The sequence below is a fragment of the Megalopta genalis genome, chromosome 2 (genome assembly GCF_051020955.1).
Source record: "Megalopta genalis isolate 19385.01 chromosome 2, iyMegGena1_principal, whole genome shotgun sequence".
In the NCBI taxonomy this organism is placed as follows: domain Eukaryota; kingdom Metazoa; phylum Arthropoda; class Insecta; order Hymenoptera; family Halictidae; genus Megalopta; species Megalopta genalis.
The window spans coordinates 6,409,244-6,431,254 of record NC_135014.1 but is presented as its reverse complement, the minus strand read 5'-3'; the positions used below and the strand labels follow the sequence as shown (position 1 = coordinate 6,431,254).

Genomic DNA, 22,011 nt, shown 5'->3' with positions numbered 1-22,011 from the left:
CTCCACCGTGGTGCTCGCTTTCATTCTCCGCGTTCATTTTCTTGCACCGTCGCGTTACGCCGTGTCGAGTTACCGTTTTTCTTCCGTCTCCCGACAGAAGGAAGTTCTCGCCGATGCCCGCGGAGCCCGGACCCAGCCCGGAGCCCGCCTTCTTCCCGCGATTCAGACGCTGCGCTGCTCCTCCACCAAAGAAGAACCGACCCGTTTCGGATCTCCGCTTTTCTGAACACGTCCCCGTCGTTTTGCGCCTTTAGCTCGAAGCGCGCGACACCGCATCGCGTCCACGCGGGGGATACCGGCTGCGTTCTGCCATTTGTTTTTCACAACCCCCTCCCCTCTCTCTGCGAGTCCGGAATTACTACCCCGTGTCGAGAGTATCTTCCGCAACTCGATTCTCTGAGCAGCGGATATTCGGATAACTCGCGAACGAGGGACTTTAATAGCATTGAATAAGATTATGACGTGACGCGGACCCTCACAGCACGGAGACATTGTTCACACGGGTCGCGAGGGAAACTATTCCAAGGAGTTAAGAACTTGCGTCGCGTTACGTTCGTTAACCCATTTTCTTACCGACTCTTTAGCAACTCCGCTCGTCGAACGTTTTCTGCTGTTGATAGGAAAATGTGGGAGCTAGCGGATTTGGAATTTTGCGTAAGCGGACAATTGTACGGTGTGAACTGTGTGATGTACGAAGCAAAATATATTGATCTTCGAATGGAGAATGTAGCACAGCAATTTCTCCCAGAAATGTTCGGAGGTCGGAACTGAAACCGGCAAATCTGAGAATACTGAGTCGCTCGTTTTTATGGAAACTCGGGGCAGTCGGCAAAAATAGGCAACGGTCAGCATGCCGGTGTACGTTAATATGAATGGATAGTAATGTTGGAATAAAAACGATGGCTTAACTGTTTTATTTCTAATTTGTTTCGCTACGATTCGAAGGCAGTTTGGAGGCCACATGATACAATCCGAAGGTAATTCAGAAGCCACGTGACACGATTCGAAGGCAATTCGGAGATCACATAACACGATTCGAAGGCAATTCAGAGATCGCATGCCACGATTCGACGGTCACGTTACCTAGTACAGTAATTTTTCCAAAATTCGCGCTCAGATTGCGCACAAAAGTGGACAATTTGTGAAGAGAAAATACCACTTTATCGTCCGGTCGTGATTGAGGCTGCCACTCAGTAAGGACTGGCTTAGTCGCGCGCGCATTTGCTCCCAGTACCGGCTAAACTTTCGCTATTCATTGTGTTGTGCTTATTCCTTTAAAAATAATAATAAATAATAATTATTATTATAATTATAATTCATAAGGATATGGGGAGGTCAGCATACAGGAGGTCAGCTACTAACAAAACAGTAAAGAAGCGAAAACCGTCGATAGCTAAAAGTCGATTAATAGGCTATCGGTCGATAAGCATTGGCAATCGAAAAGCCGATTAATAGGCTAGCGATCGATAAACATTGGCAATCGAAAAGCCGATAAATAGGCTAGCGGTCGATAAAGTGTTAAGATTATTCGAGAACCTTGCAGCTCGTTTTTATAGTTACCGATTGTCAACAACTATAAAAACGAGACACAAGGCTCCAATAATCGTATCTCCTCTTCTCAAATTGTCCATTTTCGTGCACAATCTGAGCGTGAATTAGGAACAAATTACTGTACCTTGTAGCTCCGCAGTTTTTCTTAGTTAAGAGAAATGAAAAAGAAATGAGGAAAAATTAAAAGCAATTAAACGTAATTAAAAGTAATAAAAAGAAGTTAAGGGAAATCCAAAAGAAAACCAATAGAAATTACAAGAATTACGGAATATGTATAAATTCATAATATAAACACGTACATATTTGTAATTTATTAATTTGTTTCAAAACAAAGATTTTATCTTCATTACAACGAAATAAATTCGGGAACAGAACAACGTTACATTCAATAAATTGCTAAAAATCTAAGCCAGAACCTCTCAACTAGAAATGTCATTTATTTCGTACAAGATGAAGAACTAAGGTGCCACTTTCTTGGTAATAATATTTATCAGAAACACACCGAGCAAGCAAAGAAATCGTAAAGCAAGGAATGAATCTTATTTTCAAATAAAACGCATCCGAGCTATTCAAATTCCTATTTACAACGTTCAATAACTTCTCGAATTCTGGTTTCCAGCGTATTTGTGGCGCAGCAATATTGTCTCATTAGCCGGAAATTCCAGAAAAGTCTGGAGCAGAGAACCGGCGCGGCGCGATATCGAGTTTCTCACCTGAAAGGGCTCTCATCCGTTTGATCCTTCTGCAATCGAAAGGAAGACCGTCGTAAATGTATTTCCACGGGCGAATCTCAAAGAATTAGCAGCTTTTAGATCAGTGCCAGCGCGACGTAACCGACCGCGGGGACTTTTGTACGCGTGTCGGATAAAAGCCCCGACAAAAATACAAGTACCACGGCGAGGAATAGAGGCATTGATCGCACACTGTGGCGCGGGCATGAAGAAGAAAGTCCAGGCAGGCACAAAGGGGCCTGGTCTGCTGCGTCTTTCTCGGCGCGGCGGGCTGACCTCGATGGTGTTCCATCAAACGTGGACAAAGCAAAGAGGCCGCAAATTGGTTCCGACGGTCCGCAGCCGGGCTGTCATTCGGGCAAATCAGCGCTGCGAGCTTACGGTCGTCAAATCAATATTTGCAGCTCGCCGCTCCCGCAAGCGGCCAGGTTGTTGTGCAAAGTTAGACGTGCTGGAATTAGATAAGAAGGAGGCAGAGCGTGGCTGCGGTGGCGAAAAAGCGAGACGGCGAGTTCGGACACCGGCTGGGGACCCCGCGTATGGTTGATCGGCCCGGAAACCGTGTGGTAAACTGAATTAACCCACTGTTGACCCGCAACCGTGTGTTATCAATGACTTCGATTATGTCAGCGGAGCCGTTTGGCCGAGGCTGATTACGGAGCCGGTCCCGCAGGGCCCGAAAGAACCCCACCGGCCCGGCTTTCACAAATACGCCGGGATAGTTTGGAAGATTAACATCTCGAAACAAGCTACTCGAGCGGTTCTTCGGTTTTTCGATTCCAATGGATCGCAAACCGCGATGCGGATCTATTGAAGGTGCATATCCATTGCTGTTGGCGCGCGTATTTCGACGAAAACGAAGTAACAGATGGCAAATAAGATTTGGTGATATCGAATATCGAAATGCAGCGGCGTTTCAAATTGTTCGAAATTCTGCGTGTTTGTACAAAATCTCGTTAGAAGCCCGGACTATCTATTTTTTTTTTTTTACGTTTTCTGATTTCGCTTGTATGCCGCGTTTCTGTTCGCAGTTGCAAGCCACTGCAGTGGCTCGATTTATTGAACGCTTTCCTGTGCACCTGTCTACTGGGCATTATGATGTAAAAGAATTGTGGCGAGGTGAACTATTTTGATCGTATGATTTTATTGCGTAACTTCGAGTTGTTTGGAAGTTGATTATGCTGTTACAACGGTTTGACGAGAGAATGTCGTTCGCTGAACATTTTGGATAGAAGCGAACGAAAATAAGTTTAAAGGTCCGTCAGGTTTGCATGTGGCTCGTAATATGGCGAGAAGTAGAATTGGTATGCGATGGCCAGACGCGTCACTTGATACCTATTCGATACTATTATTTCTTCAACCTATCTCTTCTAAAAATCGGGGCCTTAAATGAAAAAATTCTATCTTTTTCTCGACTTATTTTTGCATGTAGAATCATCCCCTGGCCGAATTAAATAACCCGGCATTTCTTACCCCATTGTATAACACATCACAGTTTCCCCTATTTGTTTATGAAAATTCCACAATTTACAGATAGCTTCTCCATCGAGTCATGGAAGCGTTAGGAGAACGTACGAAAAAGAACTGTTCGGTCCTAAAGAAAGCATCTAGTTCGAAGATGAATACGTCTTCGTAACTACCCACCGAAACAAAAAGCCCGAGTTCGAGCCAATTTAATCAGTTAATCGAGGTCTTCCAGCCAGCGAACTTAAATATTTCTAGGTCAGTCAATATTGCCGCGATCGCTAAAGGCGTTTGTCAGTCGGCCTGGCTCTCGCCGCCAGAAACTAGGTTCGAGATAACCATACCCAGGTATGAATGGACGTTTGAACCGGAGGTGTTGGTATTTAACATAGGCGACGAGCAAATGCTGGAACGTGGAGGAGGGCAGGAGGGAGGCCCGGTTAGGTAGTCGTGGAAGGGTATTGAAAGCTAGTGAAACAGTCGCGTCACATGGACAGAGAAGATATAGGTGTTCGTTGATTGAGTGTAATCTGTTTTGTTAATTGCAAGGTCCGCAGAGTTCGATACCTGTGGTTGCGTGGCGCTGCGTTCAGCATTACAAGCCGAGACCCCGCCAGTTTCCGGACCCCATGGTCTCTCCTTCGGTGGTGGTGCGCGCGCGAGAGCTCGCAACAGCCCCGACCACATCCAAGTTCCCTTATGGGGTCATGGGGGGGCAGGGGTGGGTTCGGTGACGGGATGGGTTCGAGGGTCGGTTAACCGACTAATTGCAGTACTGACGCGTCCGCACGGACTATTTGCGCAATTGCAATCATATCCACTGTCCTTGTGTCACCTATCACGGGCATAATAGGCGTGGCCGGAGTTGCCGCGAGGCACGCGCGCGCGTTAATTGACCGTCAAAAGCCAGAGTTCAGCGTTTTTCTGGCAGCCATATCATTTTTCAAAAGCCGCCGTGCCGTGGCAGCGTCGCGCGTCGACCGGCCGTTGCGTTGCTATTGTGTCGCCGGTTGTAGGGGTGACTCGTTGTTCTCTGCACGTTCACGTGTATGCTTACCACGTGTATGCGTTTGGCTCTGCGCTTTTTTTCTCTCCCACCCGGACGAGTTTCGCGTGGAAACGAAACCCGCGAATTTATACGTAGCCCGTTCACTTTGTTTCGCATTTGATTTCTGTAACTGTTGCGCGACTCTTTTTTCCCCTTGTTTTTGTTTTTGCCTGATAATTAAGTTCGCGCCAACCTGTCGCGTGGACTATTAACGACGCGGCTGTGTTCCACGGTGTTTGCCGCCGCCTTTGTTTACTATTTTTCCGATTGCCCTTTATGATGCACATTTCAAAATACACATTTCCACGTCACAAACAAATGCACGGTTCACCGCGGAAATAAAAGATTAAATTAGTATTGACGGAGTATATTTCAATTTCGAATGGAGAACCAGAACACCAGGCGAAATATGATCAAAAGCTGACAGCTTGTTTATTATTTAAATCGAGGACATTAACTGCAAATTGAGACGGAATCTCTTTAATAAACGATATGATGAAAAACTTTTCGATTTTTAACCATTTTCTATATTTCGGTAAATTATATTAGTTGATCAAGAGGGAAATTCATTTCGATATCATTCTCATTATTCGGTTTCGTATTATTTGGCTACCTTTTAAAACGCAGTAACTTTTTTAGAAGTGGACTAAACGACTTGAATTTCTTGTTAGATAATAGAAAGTAAACTTTGCTATTGCTTAGAATGACAAAAGAAAAGAAAAGACCCGATTCGAAGGCAATTCGAAGATCGCATAACACGATTCGAAGGCAATTCAGAGGTCACATGCCACGACTCGACAGTCACACGTATTTAGTACAGTAATATTTCCGTAATTTGCACTCAGATCGCGCGCCAAAATGGACAATTTGAGAAGAGGAGATGCAATTATTCGATCCCTGAGACTCGTTTTTATAGTCACCGATTGCCAACAACTATAAAAAAAAGAGACACAAGGCTGGAATGATCGTATCTCCTCTTCTCAAATTCTTCATTTTTGTGCGCAATCTGAGCACGAATTAGGGACAAATTACTGTACCTTGTAACTCCGCGGTTTTTCTTACCTGATTCACGCCCAAACAGACCATTTTGTGTTGTCTTCCGGGAATTCGCGTCGCGTGTCGCATCACACGGTTGACTGATTCCGTCGACCTTTAGCATCGACGTAGCAATAAATTACATAGGCGTAGGTCTAGTACAGAGAAATTCACAGCGACCCGACATTTGGCATTACTGTATTTCGTATTATTTGTGTTCTTAACTTCACTCTATTTAATTCACCTGTATATCGCTAATTTTTTCAAATAGTAACCGCAAATCAATCGAAGCGAAAACAGGGAATGAAAACGCTAATCGATCAGAAAATGTCAGACATTTCCTTTTCCTGCAGAGGAATCGCGTATAAATGTGGAGGTGGTTAACCCGTAATTTAATAGTCTCTTGGGAGAATTAGCTTTAACGATTGCAGAAAATGAAACACACGATAAGAGTGTGTTCGACTATCTATCAGGTCGTACGTATACCAAGTAGAATATTTGAACAAAGAAGATTCAATGGGCGCTCTTCGACGGTATAAAACAGGGTTAGTTGCGATTGTATGCAGGGCGAAGGAACAAAGAATTCCGATAACATTCATCAACATAGCCTTTAACGAAGAATAATGATCAGAAGAGTATTCAGTGGGTAGGTCCGATATTCAATATGGAGACCTGGATTCCTTTTCCAATTATATTTTCCAATTTATTGCTCATCTCAATCAGTATCCGTTTCCTTAATCGGTATCAAGACCGAGAGGAAAGAGAGAGAGAGAGAGAGAAAGAGAGAGGGAGGGGGAGAAACTTTCTTTCCTTTCTCTACTATTTTTGTCAATACTACCAAGAAGTTTCGTTCGACCCAATTTTCCGGGCCGCTTTTTTCGCCGTTTCGTCTTCGAGATAATGCGAAAACAATTATCGTCGGTAACGAGAAAACTTCATGACACCTTCTAGAAACTCGATAATGTGAATAACTTTGCGTCGGCCGACCTAACGAATCTCAAAGGCGAGATACCGCTTTCAGATAGTTGCTTTTGTGCTGCTGTTTCATCGTGATTTAACGATCGCCGCGACTGAAACCAGGTTTTACTATGTATGTGTTCATTTATTTTTTTCATTCGAGGCGCGGACGTAGAAAAATCGTCTCGCGATTTGAAGGCTTTGTCGATGATAATGATCAACTTCAATTTAAAGTAACTATCTGCAGGAACATGATCGTACGTTACTGAGACTACGAATAAAATGTAATTCTATTTATCAGAAGAGTCCATGTACTAGAATTATTATGTAAACGTATTTCTAGAAACTTATATAGATTGACATTAAATAAACGGGCACGCATTTCGATACAATTTGGCTTCACATTTGGCGGACACATTTGGCTTCATTCTAGTTCACGAGATCGCCACTTGCGTGAAATGCTTGCGTAAACCACTTGCATGAGCCGCTTGCATAAAGGAACACTGCGCTAGACGAACAATGATTGAAATCATTGCATCGGAACTGTACTGCCGTCTGGAAACAACCAGACATGAATATTCGCAAATGTTTGGCCTCTAATAACCTCGCGCGTTATCCAGCAAACCGGCTAAAATCAACAGCTCCGAACTCGAATACCCTTAGAGCAATCATTTCAATCGATTCAATGATTAACCGAAACGGTCGCTGTGCTTCGCGAGAGTTCGCAGGACCAAACTGTGCTGTAAACCTAGCCAGATTTATACGCTGTAACATGCTGGTCACGGGAGTGACAATTCTAACACCGCGTGACAAGGCTGGACACGCCGGAAATGTCCACGGAAATCCATCTAATGACTGCGCGTCTCTTATCGATAAGCCGATTTAGCATCTGTCAAACGGCTCGGTCGAATGCCAGTCATATTAGAAAGTCAATGCACTCACCGGTCGTGTACATGGCGACGCCTTTCAGGGTCACCGGCTCGAGAATGGCAGGCTCGCTCCTCCCCTTCGCATTAATCGCGTAGAGAAAAAGTCGATAGCTTCTTCCCGTGGTCAGGCCCGCCACCTCGAACGTCGGCCCGTTCGGGCTCGCCGGCACCGTTTTGTTCAGCAGTATCGGCCCGCCGTCCTCGTCGGCGACCACTTCCAGCTGGTAGCTGAAAATCGGAAGACCGCCGTCGTATCCTTCCAGGCAACGAACCAATAGGCCGGTGCCCGATTTCGCACCGAGCTCCTCCGCATCCAAGGGCGCCGACATTTCCGTCACGGTGCAGTTGTGGAGAGCGTATGGCCGGCCCGCTGCTATTACCTGCGGAGTCGAGCGTTTATGGTCAAACATCTCCTGTCAACGCTCTGCGTGGCTTCTTTTTTTTATTGCTACTGCGCGCGGTATAACCGTTCGCGATTTTCACTTTACAGCTTAATGGCACGAGCTTGTTCGAATAACAAGGTCTGACGAGAGTTGGGTCCGGTTCGGATCGCAGGAAGTGAATTTTGGAAAACTGCGGTAGGGTGACCTGTCCATCGAATGAATACTTAATCCGGCCGTACACAGGTGAAGGTCCAGCGAACCCGTCATTAGGAAGCCTTATCTTCATGTAGTATTTATATCATATTAATGATGAAGGAGCCGAAGGTTAACGACCGGGAAATCCGCGAGCGCGTTAGAATTTCGGAGCGACCACCGAAATTGTAACAGTTGATCGGCGAACGTCAACACGATTACGGTGTGTTTTGTGAGCGTCACTGTTTAGTAATAAATAGAATAATTTCCAAAACCTATACTAAATCTCTACGATTATATTATATTGTATAACTTTAGTAAAGACACTCAAACTGTATACAATAGATATCCATAAATTATTATCAATAGATGACACACTCTTTACTGGGAGTCCACGAATATCCCATGTGGGTACTTTTGTTTCAGAAGTTTAGAAGTGCACAGCCGGGTCAACTATTCTGACCCAAACTCGGTACACGGTACTAACTATTATACTTCAATGGACGAAACTGTTTTAACAAATTGTTACAACAATTCGAACAGTTTTAACACTACACCTGCCGTTTTAACCGGCCCCGAACTAAAACTGATAGACAAGTGTTGCTTCATGAGAATGGCGAAACGGAATTCATTTTAAACTCTCCGACATTTTTACTGTAACGTGTCCTTGGACTAAGAAATTTGTTCGATCTTTTGCCATCATGGAATCGTCATAAGTACAATCATTTTGAACTAAATAATGTGAAACAGGTTATTTGGCTCGTACGGTGGATTTAGAGTTAACAATATTCTATGTAATTTGTAATTGTAATTAAAAGCCGTAACCATATTAAAAGCCAATAATAAAATAATAATAAAAATAATAATAAATAATAATAATAATAATAATAAAATAATAATAAAAATAATAAATAATAATAATAATAATAATAAATAATAATAATAAAAATAATAAATAATAATAATAATAATAATAAATAATAATAATAAAATAATAATAAAAATAATAATAAATAATAAAATAATAATAAAAATAATAATAAATAATAAAATAATAATAAAAATAATAATAAATAATAAAATAATAATAAAAATAATAATAAATAATAAAATAATAATAAAAATAATAATAAATAATAAAATAATAATAAAAATAATAATAAATAATAATAATTAATTATTTAAGCCAGTAATTAAAAATAATTAAAATAATAATAAAATAATAAAAGCCAATAATTAAAATAATAATTAAAAGCCAAAAATTGGCTTTTAAATAATTAAAAGCCAAAAACCATATTATCTCTTATTCTCGCTTGTCGAGGAGGGAAAAAGCAATACCCGAATCACCTTTTTAAAACAAGCCAACGCATCTTGTGTAAACTAATGTACGAAGAGGTTAAAGAAAGTCTTTACATTAATCTTCCACAATAAATGATTAATTTTCTCCAAAGAGCGTATTATTTCCATGAACAATAATGTGCTTCAAAGTCTAAATTATTATGGCTATCAAAAAATAATTTAACATTATAAAGATTTAGCCGCAAGAATAATCATTCTGCAAACTATACTTATCTTCGACGCTTTGTCAAAAAAATGATACCATTACTACATGAAAAGTATGGAATGAAAAAAGTACGCTAATGTGTATAACAATATTAAACATTTTTCTTTAACATACGATTACGCAACGTTATTCTGCGACTACAAATTGAGCAATTGTAAGTAATCTCATACTTAATCGCATACATTACTGAATGCACATGGGTGGCGCTAGATGTAACTGCGCTTAGATTGAATACATCAATGTAGCTATCACGCGGTATTGTGTTGACTGAATTAATTGATGAAGCTTGATTCATGGGATTGATTGAGGTTGATACGTGTCATTACTGAAACACTTATTAGCATAAATGTGGGGTCCCTTGATAGAGAAAGGGAACAGCCAGATCTGCTACTTAACGTTAATACGTTAGTTTGTTCTGAACGTAATCGGATCGAGGGAAATTGCAAAATGTAAATTAGGATATAAATTCTCTCTAATCGATCCTCAGCTTGGAAACAAGAATGGACAATTTCAGAAGACGAGGTGCGATTATTCGAGCGGCTCTTTTGTTGACAATCGAAAACTATAAAAACGAGCCGCAAAGTTGTATTTCCTTTTCCCAAATCGTCCATTTTTGTGTACAAGCTGAGAGTCAATTAAGAAGAATTTACTGTATAATGAATAAACATGGTAATATAACACGGAAATATAAATGATAATTATATACGTACTATAAACGATAGAGTGTACACACCTATAAACGATATCAAAAAGAATTGTTATACACTCTGTCACACAAGAGATTTGATGTTTTAACCCTTTGCACTCGAGTGGTGACTTTGAGGCATCATTAAAATTGTTAGATCACGTTTCAAGATAACTTTTATATTATAAAAGTTTAGATGTAGAAAATTGTTAAACGTCTAATTGTTGCATGAGTCACAAGACTAAATTTCATGCGCATAAAACGCACTTTGTCATATAAAATGGGAATACCATAAGTCGGAAAACTTAATTTAGATTTACAGTTAAAATGGCTTCGGGTGCAAAGGGTTAAGCTTTCTACTACAAATTTTTCGAATAGGTTTTTGTATGTATACGCATTATCGAAGACTTCATGGCAACCTGTAAGAGAATATGAAACGCTATTCGAATAACAGTCTCTAAAAATTGATGGCATTATTTCAAATAATATTGTATTTTTGGTTTATGGAAAATTAGATGTATTCGATAAAATATGTGCATGTTATTGGCTACACTAAACATGTTGGTGTTCTGTGTTTGAACTTTAATTTCGTTTTCTACTATTTCCCTACGAGCACCACCGTCCCCTGATATGAGAGTTGAAGCAGCATATCAAGTTTTATTTCCCTCGGTTCGTTCGTTCAGAAAATATCACTCAAGTTGGCCACATTCACACGGGCACACACAGGCGTCGCCGTGTAAATGGTGAAATCGTGTTGATGCTCGGAACGTGCTTGTCACTCGAGAACTCAGAGTTGTGTTTTTACATCTTCTCTGTAATAAAAGTTACGCGCGGGAAATGGAAAGGTAAATACATGGACGAAAATAAAGAATGAAAATCATAAGATGCTAATAAAGGAAAAACTTCCGTTATGTTATTAAAATAGCGTTCTGCTGGGTTCATTTTATAACTATACACTAATAAAGTATAGAATTTGTGTGTGGAAAACGAATACTCTATATTATTTCCAACAACTACAGAATAACTGATGATGATGTTAATAATACTAATAATACTTTATTAAGAATAACTATATTTATATCAGGAATCATTCCAATCGTAATCACCGAAATACTATTAATTGTATAATAGCATTATTCCATGATATTATTAATTGAATGCTCCAATTGCAATCAATAATTCTAATCCTTAATATTTGTTAATCAATCCTGATCATTCAATTCCAGCGATAAGTATGAATTATGATAGTGATATTATTAATTGAATGCTCTAATTGCAATCAATAATTCTACTCCTTAATATTTGTTAATCAATCCTGATCATTCAATTCCAGCGATAAGTATGAATTATGATAGTGATATTATTAATTGAATGCTCTAATTACAATCAATAATTCTAATCCTTAATATTTGTTAATCAATCCTGATCATTCAATTCCAGCGATAAGTATGAATTACGATAGTGATATTATTAATTGAATGCTCTAATTGCAATCAATAATTCTAATCCTTAATATTTGTTAATCAATCCTAATCATTCAATTCCAGCAACAGATATTAACGTATGTTTTACATGCCTTTCAGCAATATTGCTAATACCACTTTATACTTATAGAAAAAAAATTTCATCCTCGTTAAAAATTACCATTATCTTGTTTACGTTCTCCGTCAAACTGTATTTGCAACTAATACTCGTGGTTCGATTGCACGTAAAACTGAAATTACAGACATTTCCCAAACTGTTCATAAAAGATGCCAACACTTCGAGACAGTAATCCAACTTGCATGAAAAGAAGCAGTAAACCTTACAAAACCGAGAATAATAAAATAGAGAAATATTTCTGAACATTTAAATATCCCAAAATCATCGGACCGATACAAACCGCACAATATTCCATTTTGTAATTATCCAAATGAAACGATTGCCTTCTGTGGAATAACTAATTCATCCGACCCCGCATTCGTTACAATAACGACGCAATCTGACAGAACTCTCGCAATTTTACGAAAAAAATTCGGAACAACTCCGTTTAAGCTGTATTTTCAGGCGAACCTTGGAGAACGGGCGAACGCGAGTCGAGCGAAAAATACGGGGACGGTGTCGCCCAAATAATCGTAGACACTAACGCACGTTAAAATGCTAAAAGTTGCAAGCGAAGACAGCGGCCACGGTAGACCCACGTGAATTAAGAGTAGCGCATTTACCTGAAACAGGCACGGTGCTCGTTGTTTGCCAACCTGGTTACTCGCCCAGCACGCCACCGTGCCGTAGTCCATTTCCGTTGCGGGCGTATAGTTTAGCTTGGATCCGTGGAATTGTTGGTACTCTTTCAGGCTTTCGGCAACGGACGGTGTCCCGGGCGCTGGCACGTGAGAGTAACGAGAATGAGGAACCTCCACCAGCTCCCCGGAATTATTGAATGTCCAGTGGAAAGTCAACGGTGGTGGATGACTCTCCACGGAACATACCAACGATACGGTTTCCTGCTTCAGGGCGCCGACCACCACTTCGCTTCTACCTTCCTTGCAGACCGGGGTATCTGCAATCATCGTATCCCATGATATCAGAATTTTTCAGCTCTTGAAACCACCGGGCGGTCGCAGCGACTCGATTTTCTTTTATTAGATAAATTACAGGAACACGTTTATTGAGATTGGCGAAGATCCTTTCATTTTCTTTTTAGCACGACGATAATATTTCGTGTACAGAAATAACTATAAGGGTATACTGGAAGATGACTTTAGGACAGACTCTTCACAGGCATTTTACTATCATGTAAGAATATATTTATATTTTGTTTTATAATTGCAGGTCTACTATTCCTCGTTTGTGATAGCGTGCAGTGAAATTTGTCTGGCCATAACCAGCTTCTTCTACTTAGAGTGGTTGCCGAAGATCATATTCAGAGTAGCACTATCGAACGAAAGGTAGGTTCGGTGACTATGCCCGGTAAATAAACTACTGAAATTAGAACTAAAGACAAAACTACAAATAAATATATTTTTCCGTAATTTCAACACGTTCTATCAATATTTTACTTATTATATTTTACTGAATATCGATCTTCATTCGTTCAGTATCTTCTTAAGCTTTTTTATAAGCTTCGCAGAAAGTTTCGCGAATTCGGAGTATCAAAAACATTGAAATATACGTGGTATTTCAAGAACTTCCGTTTTCGCGTATCTATTAATTTTAACGAGTAAGTACCGAATTGCATTTAAACAAAAAGAAAATGTAATACATCTTATTCGAGGAATACAACGTTAATAATTTATTTAAGAGACAGCAGATTCAAATGTCACGGTAAAGTGGCCAGCATTGGAAAATATTTCATTTCATTAGAATCGGGCATCTGCGGCACAACATTTACATGGCACGCATTAGCCATTCCACACGGCGGAATGAAATTTTCGACCCGACACCGAAATTAGTTCCGTAAACGGAAGCGGCGGCGCGGGAATCACGATTTCTGTGGAAAGTGAACCGGGGTTGAGGGTGTGCCACAGAAATTGGCTTAATGCGATCCGGCGTCGTAAAACGGAAGAAGAAGGTTGACACCGTTCAACGCGCGGGGTACGTTCTATCGATCGTCTAATAGGAAATTCTCATGACAGCGGTATTTGCAGTAGGCCATGCCATACGGAAATTCCAAATGGCACGAGGGATGATTTACGGCGGAAGCAAGGGATCACGGAACAGCTCCGCTTCAATCTGATGCGTTTGATGCACTACCGAATTAATTAGTAATACGAGAAGTCAGCGATACCGGGGACTCGTGTCGGCAGACATCGACGTATCGCCCAGGACCGAGCTCGTCGATTGGAAAATGCAGTACATTGTCGGAACACTCATTGGTACGCGGTACGGGACGTTGAACGCCAGCATGGGACTGTTCGAAAGTGTCGCTTGGCGATTTTCACCCCGATGTCAATCGCCGAAATTTTCTACAAATGGCCAATTAACCACTTGACATACAATGACGTCTGGGAGACGTCATTTACTTCATGTGCCATTGTAGACTTTGACGTCTCCAAGACGTCAAGAACTGTATTCGGTGAACGCCGTGCATTTCATTATTAGATTCTTTAATTGTTTCGGTCGTGCATTGATGCTGTTTTGTTTAGACTGTTGGAGATGCTTTCCCCCTCCTAACAGTACCGATAAACAAAATTGCATCGACAAATAAAACCGACCTGTGTTCTGGAGTATAATCGTGGAATGGGAGGTGTAGACAAGCAGGACCAATCTCTTGCATGTTTCCCCCTCATGAGAAAATGTGCAAAAGGATATAAAAAAATATTTTTTTATATGTTTGATGTAGCTATTTATAATGCTTATGTTTTATATTCCAAATTGCCTACTTCACAAAAGCAATCGATTGTGAATTTTCGATTGAATATTGCAGAAGACATGCTTTGTAATTTGTCCCTGCCGGACTATCCGACACGCGGCAGACGGTCGCAAAGTGAATGCCCAACTCGGTTACAAGCAAAATATTGGACACATTTTCCTGAACATATACCCGCGACAAATAAAAAGCAACATCCTGCAAAAAGATGCCATGTTTGCGTAAAACATAATATAAGAAGTGAAACAACTTGGCAGTGTAAAATATGCCTCGTTTCGCTACATATTACTAAATGCTTTGAGATGTATCACACATTACAAAATTATTAAATTATTATTTTATACTATTACTTAATTGTTGTACACTAACACTATACTTCAACCCTATTGAATGTTATATAGCAATGTAACTTTAAAAAGAAAAGGCCCTGTTTCTGAGCTTGTACATGAGTGTCCAGTTGAGCCAAATTAAATAGTATTCTTCGGACGCGTCGATGCACATTTTATTCGTATGTCAAGTGGTTAAATTCGCACCGGAATCGTTTGATTTGTAGTTTCGTGTAATTCGGGTAACTTCTTGAAATTTAACTGTTTCTTTCTCGCTCGCACTCATCATTGTCCTATTCTCACGCGGTATAGTTAAACAAGTAGATCAGTTTTTACTGTTACCATTACTATTATTGCGTATTTACGCGCTTCAAAAAAATCATTACGCAAAGCGTAATTTTGGACGTAAATGACAAACTATATGAACGATACGTTAAATACGTTTTGCAGATCTTCATAACTTATGTGCATGCTGAAAATATCATCGAAATCGTTTGACGTTGTTAAAAGTTACAAGCAATTATAGATCGCGGACCTTGACATAACCTTGACATAACCAATGTTTAATAGTTAATAAATATTTGTTTCGTTAAATTTTCCTTAATTTCATCGTAAATGTTAAACGTTAACTCATTTCTGTCGGGAAGTGGTAAAAACAGAATTGAATGCGAAAAATGGAAAGCCTAATTTGTTCGATAAATAAAATCAGTGCTATTATAGAGAGGATACTTGAATTGTAATGTTAAGACTCTATACTCAATGAATCAATGTATCTAACACGTATCAACAATGTCTCGTTGAATATTCACCCGTTCCTGGTTAATTTTTAATCTGCTTAAGCCATACGTTTTATAATCTGCAGCACGAAGATGCACGGTATAACCGAAGTTTAGATTGTCGGTTTCGTTACGCTTTAAATATTTGCATGTGCCACAAATGCGTGCAATCTACAATTCAAAATTAAATTTACTACGTCCATGTATTATTCATAATGCGCAGTTTATTCATTGAAAATACACGTCGCAATGCTGTCATATTATTTAACACGATCAGTTGTTCTCGCATCAACTGCTGAAATAACACCTCATAAATTGATAAAGCAATAAAATTTCGCAATTCTCATACGACTCCAACCGTCAATTTTATTATTAAAGTAATTACATTTTTATATTCGCGTGCCAGTGGTTGCAGGCCCATTGATTTTCGCAGCTGATCAAAATATTGTTGAATTCGATCGAATATTTAATCTTGTTGCATCACATCTCAGAGGATCGTAAAAATAGTAAATGAATTAAAATGTAATTACTGATTTCTGAAGTTCGAGTCACATTACTGTGAGAATCTTTCCTCGACTAAGAGCATAAATAATTGTTCAGGTGTCGGATGACGGGGGAGCAATCTTTGGAAGTCTTGAATGCCTCGGTGACTCGGCGAGGATCGGTGTCAGTGTAGCGCGAAGGATGCTGGAGTTAAAACATTAGGATGGTTTCGCGGTTCCCATTAGTTTAGCGCATCTCCGGCCTCCCCTCTCCCAGCTTAGCACATTGCCAGGCTGCGTTCACCTACACATGAATATTCAGCTACGCTTTACATACATTGAATATGCATCGGAGTCCTTCCTTCCCTCTTAGGTCATTTACAAGATGCAGATACGCCGGGCTACCACCAGGAGTACTAACCATTCTAATAGAATAACTCGTGCTGTATGTTTTACAGAAAACTATCCATCCTATCCTCGTCCTCGGGCTGCCCCTTCCAGCCCATTCCTGCTGATTCCACGGGCAAAGCGGCAAAGCACCCTTCATGTCCAATTCCCGGTACGCGCGCTCGGCTGCTACTTGCCATCGATTAAGTAATTATCGAGGTCTCGAGGTGAGAGCAGGCGAATTAGAGAATTGGCTCAGGAATATCAACCCAGGGCTGCAATTCTATTCGCGGCTCTTCTGTTGTACTTATGATTAACGAATGCCGGAATAAACGAGCGAACACGAACAAACTTTCACCTTCGTGATCCTCCTCGTCGCTGGTTATTTCGATCGGTTAAGAAGAAAAAGGAGAAGACGACACTTGATTTCTGAGTAGTGACAATCATTGGAATGCTTGGATATAGTATTTAGTACAATAAGTTCTTCCCAATTGACGCTCGGATTGTGCACAAAAATTGACAATTTTGGAAGAGGAGATACGATTATTTGAGCTTTCCGGCTCGTTTTTATAGTTGCCGATTGTTAACAATTATAAAAACGATGTTCAAGTAATGGCATCTTCTCTTCCCAAATCGTCCATTTTTGTGCATAATCTGAGCGATATATATTCAGATTCGATGGCATTGTTACACAGTCTGCATACTCACACATTATTCGAAGAGCCACAGGATTACTGTCCGTCTTCCCCTCACTGTTCGCAGCAAGACAAGTATAATCACCGGCGGAGTACCGGGTTATGCCCTGGAGAACCAAAGAGTAATCGCTTAGCACTATACCCGCGGTCGCATTATTCTTCAACTCTTTTCCCTGGAACAAACAATGCCACTTTACGATGCGAGTAGGTTTTTTCATCCACAGGTGGTGAATGTTTGACCTATCCCTCGAACAAGAAAATCACCCTAAGTGCCCTTTCAAATCATTTCGAGCCTTTTTAAAGCACACATTTCATAAAAATTGAAATTTTAGATACGTGGAAAACGGTAAATATTCTTTAATATATATGTGCATTAGAGTACTTAAACAAAATTGTAATGAAATGAATTTCTTTTCAATTCACCAAAATTAATTATTCAGAATGTATAATTCCGTTTCTATTTCATTTCTTTGAACTCTATGTGAACATACTTTTCTAAGGTCTCTGTTATATCGTTTATTTGTAGAAAGCTGAATTAGGCCGGCTAAAGAGACACATTAAGTGTTTGTAGAAATCGTCTATTTGTAGAAAACAGCAGAATCGAAAAAATACAATTTATGGAGGAAAATTTACGCAGGAAACTTACGTCCTTGAACCAGGCGAGTTTGTACGCTTTCGGATTAGCTCTGACCGAACAGTCGAAATATACATCGTCGCCCTCTTTGATATCATCTGGATTCAATGTCTTGCCCATCTTGAGAGTCACCAGCGGCTGATACTGCACGTCCAGCCTCCACTTGTCCTCCAAAGCACTGTTCGGGAGGGCCGGGTTTTCGGCGCGACACGTCAGATACTTGCCATCGTCGTCGATACTTGGCACAAAGCTTAGGATGCTCAGATTGTTTTCCACGTACTGCCAATAACATACGACCTCGATATTAATTATTTCTCGATAAATGTTTCGCACGTTGACTGCGACGTAAGCAAATTTGTAGCGTCTCGTGTACACAAGAATCATTTAAAATTTAGGTTATTCATAGCAGAGACGAATAGTACATATTATGGAAAGCAAAAGCCATATACCATATAAGATATAATTAAGAATTAAAAAATAATAAGATATAATTAAAAAAGGTGAGACATTACGTAAAAACTGAGATCTTATTTTCAGAAATTATTTTAGAAAAGCCAAAATAAAAGAAATTTATTTCACTGACTAAAACGTTCCTAATGGTAAAGACAAATTGGGAACGTCGTTGATATTTATTAATATTTAATAAACCATATCGAAATTCTTATTTTAATATATATATAATTCAGAAAAATATGTAGTGTAGAGAATGATATGTTGTATGGCAATATTAAGTTAATATTATATATTTAATTATCATTTTTCTATCATTATTTTTTAACATATTCATCATATGTTATCATATTAATATAATATTAAATATATATATGTATATATAATATAATATAATATATAATATTAAGGCCTCAAGGCCTTCTTGAGGCCATCAATTACAAAATATTAAAGCTCTATCATCTATATAGTATAAGCAGAAAACGAAAATTGTTTATCACATGCACAGTTTAAAAATATTTAAGAACCATTTCCCCTTTAATATTATTTGTTTTATTATTTTCAAAAATAGTCCGATGCCTAATAGTAATTTGACCATAATTTTTCTGAGTTTTACCAAAAAAAAAAAAGTTTAACAGATCAGAGACCCTAAATTGAGAAGCCGACACGCGCAATGCAGCTTTATTATGTGCATTCCGTTAACGAACATATATAGATGCGACTGCCATGTATGGTTTAAGTTGGTAACTAACACATAACGAACCGCGTCATTAGTGCATTATAGTTGGAATTCATACGTGTACTCGCTTTCGCGAATATACACTACAGTGACCATCCGCAGCGAAAGGCTTAATGACTAGTTACGTACTAAATGGAGTTCTACCGCCGGAGAATTCAAATTATTCGAGATTGAATTGAAATACCTTCCAAACGGCAAAGATTCGAATGATAATTCGGTGAAGATTAAATTTTTGCAATTCACGGCAGTCCTTAGTGTATAATTTCCTAATCTGAGGTTCAATATCAGTTAATCCTTTATGCACCGTAAGTAGATTAAACTACTGCATCCATTAAAACCCTGTTATGAACCAATGAATCACGTGCTCGGGTTTTTACGTTTACTTTAATTTAGAGCATCATGAATTTAACACAATAATGATTCAAAAATATGTTTCTTAAACGAGACTTAAACTATCCCGGATAAAGGCAGTACTAAAAGGTAAAAGCAATAATTCAAAACTTAAAGGATCACAAATTTTATTAGTCGTAGCATAAAACTAAATCCTTAGCCACGTGTAGCGTGTCATAAGTGCATAATACGGTGTCGAGATGCTACTAGAGATTATGCTCCGATTCAAAGTGTCGATTGTATTGTTAAACTTGTTAAACTTTAATATTTTTCATTCACAATTACATAGGAGAAGCGAAGTATGCCCATGTAAAGGTTATATATAAAGGTAACGGCAAGAACAAAACGGTGTTTTCAATTCAATTTGCAAAGAATTCAATTATAAGTGAGATACGTAAGATTGCGGTTCTTCGAAGTGCAAGAACAAATACCACGGTTCGCTGTTGAATTTAATCACGAAACCGATTTACTGTCACGCAACCTATATTTCGCGAGATAATAGATTACGGTTATCAACACGTACAGTTCAAACTTTGTGCGCGCGTCAGCACTAGAGCAGTTATGTGTCGATGCAGTTAACAAAAATCTACTTTAACACGTTGACTGCCACGCGTATTTACAACAAAATCTCCTACAGGCCACCCGTGCCGCTATAGGAAGCGTGCGCTGTTAATTCATATCTGTTTCTGTTCCTGCATGAACAGTTGGAATCTTTGCCGAGTACCAAATGGTATAACTTAAAATCTCTGCCCTTATTTTTTGTCAATAATGAAAAGAGATCGGATTGCCCGGAAGGAGAAGCATAAATAAAATTACATCGTCAGATTCTGATTCGGATACTGATAAATATAATCATAGTGATAATGAATGTTATGAAGATACTATTGACGAGATTTTACGAGAATTGGTCATGGAAGAAGAAAGAAATGTTGATGATACTGAGGAAGCTACAGTTCAAATAAAAGATACGAAATGGACCGATCAGAGGCACGAGCATATTTGAAAAAACAAACAACTTTCTGTCCAAGCTGTCCTGATCAACCTTAACTTTGCAGAGAATGTTTTAATGTTATACACTGCGAATAATTTTTTTAATAAACCATTTTTATAAGAATTCAATAGTTTCATTACCCACTGTAGAATATTTGTCGAAATATTTTCGGAAATCCTTTGTAAGTAGTCAAATCAGCGTCACCCGAATTACGGGTGACGTGGCCTGATGAGAACTTTTGCTGTCACCCGAATACGGGTGACGCGGCAGTCAACGTGTTAACGTGTGCTAATGAATTTAAATAATAGACAAATAAAAAATTGTACAATGTCAAAAATCGCGGTATTAAAAGCGCTGCTGTTGATGGATGATAGAGTCGATGCTTCTCGTAAACAACGCCGAACAGGATGATTCCGCAGCGGAGAAACGGGTGGCATGTGTCGACAAATTAGGCGCACAACACAAACGGGGTGAACGATCTATAATGAGACTGACGTAGAGGAGGACTGCGCGACTGGCGCGACACACACGCACGTGCTACAAGACCCAGATAGAGGTCGCAATATTCGAATTTTCCCTCGAGTTTCTGTAATTAACTGAATTGTTTAAGTATCGCTAAACAAAGATTAATTCGATGCTTCTCGCGCAGCGTAGAAATGATCAGTCGATGCAAAAGTATATATTTATGTATATCTATAATGTATATTTATTTAAATATATAGCGTAGAAAGTCAAAGTTATACTAGTAATTCGAATACTTTCGTTGTCCACAGCACATAAAAATTGTCACAGGTACTTAAAATAATAATGTATAATGTGTAATTTTAACAGCGCGTATAATTTAATTAGCCAACGTATTAATAAAAATACGTTGCTCCGCAATCGCACGAAGTGTCTCGTCAGAATCAAAATATTCCCCTCACTCGACGTAACACAACGTAAACACAAGCTGCGAGCTCGATATTTGTCGAAACATCCCCTCTCTCCAAAGACGCGGAAAAATGCGAGCTATACCAATGGCGGAACACCCCGAGGTAGCTGCGCGCATGTCGCCCCGATTTATCAAGCGCCCCGGTCTCTTACGATTTCAATAATCGAAATTCGAATTGTTTCGAGATTACCGTCTCGAAAATTCAATCAAACGTGTTGAGGTGAGGAGGAGAGGTGGAATCGATTTCGCCTCCCGTTATCCCGGTTACGAAACGAAGCGAAACTACCTCAACAATTTGTCATGCGTTTAATATGAAAATCAAT

The 22,011-nt window shown here is 39.4% G+C and overlaps 1 protein-coding gene and 1 long non-coding RNA gene across 3 annotated transcripts in view; both read right to left on the bottom strand.

Annotated features, from left to right (window-relative positions):
* Positions 1-22,011, bottom strand: part of LOC117218318 (protein turtle homolog A) — a 246,218-nt gene that overhangs the window by 24,904 nt on the left and 199,303 nt on the right. For both annotated transcript variants that reach the window (XM_033466615.2, XM_076528779.1), the window contains exons 6-9: positions 18,200-18,466; positions 17,567-17,726; positions 12,744-13,078; positions 7,729-8,095 (exon numbers count right to left, since the gene is read on the bottom strand). In XM_033466615.2, coding sequence (XP_033322506.1) covers positions 7,729-8,095; positions 12,744-13,078; positions 17,567-17,726; positions 18,200-18,466 — 1,129 coding nt within the window. The remainder of the gene's footprint in view (positions 1-7,728; positions 8,096-12,743; positions 13,079-17,566; positions 17,727-18,199; positions 18,467-22,011) is intronic.
* On the bottom strand, positions 16,237-17,552 carry LOC143263871 (uncharacterized). Its single transcript, XR_013037228.1, has 2 exons — positions 16,893-17,552; positions 16,237-16,775 (listed from the first exon to the last, which is right to left on the bottom strand). It is a non-coding gene; the product is annotated as an uncharacterized LOC143263871 (long non-coding RNA).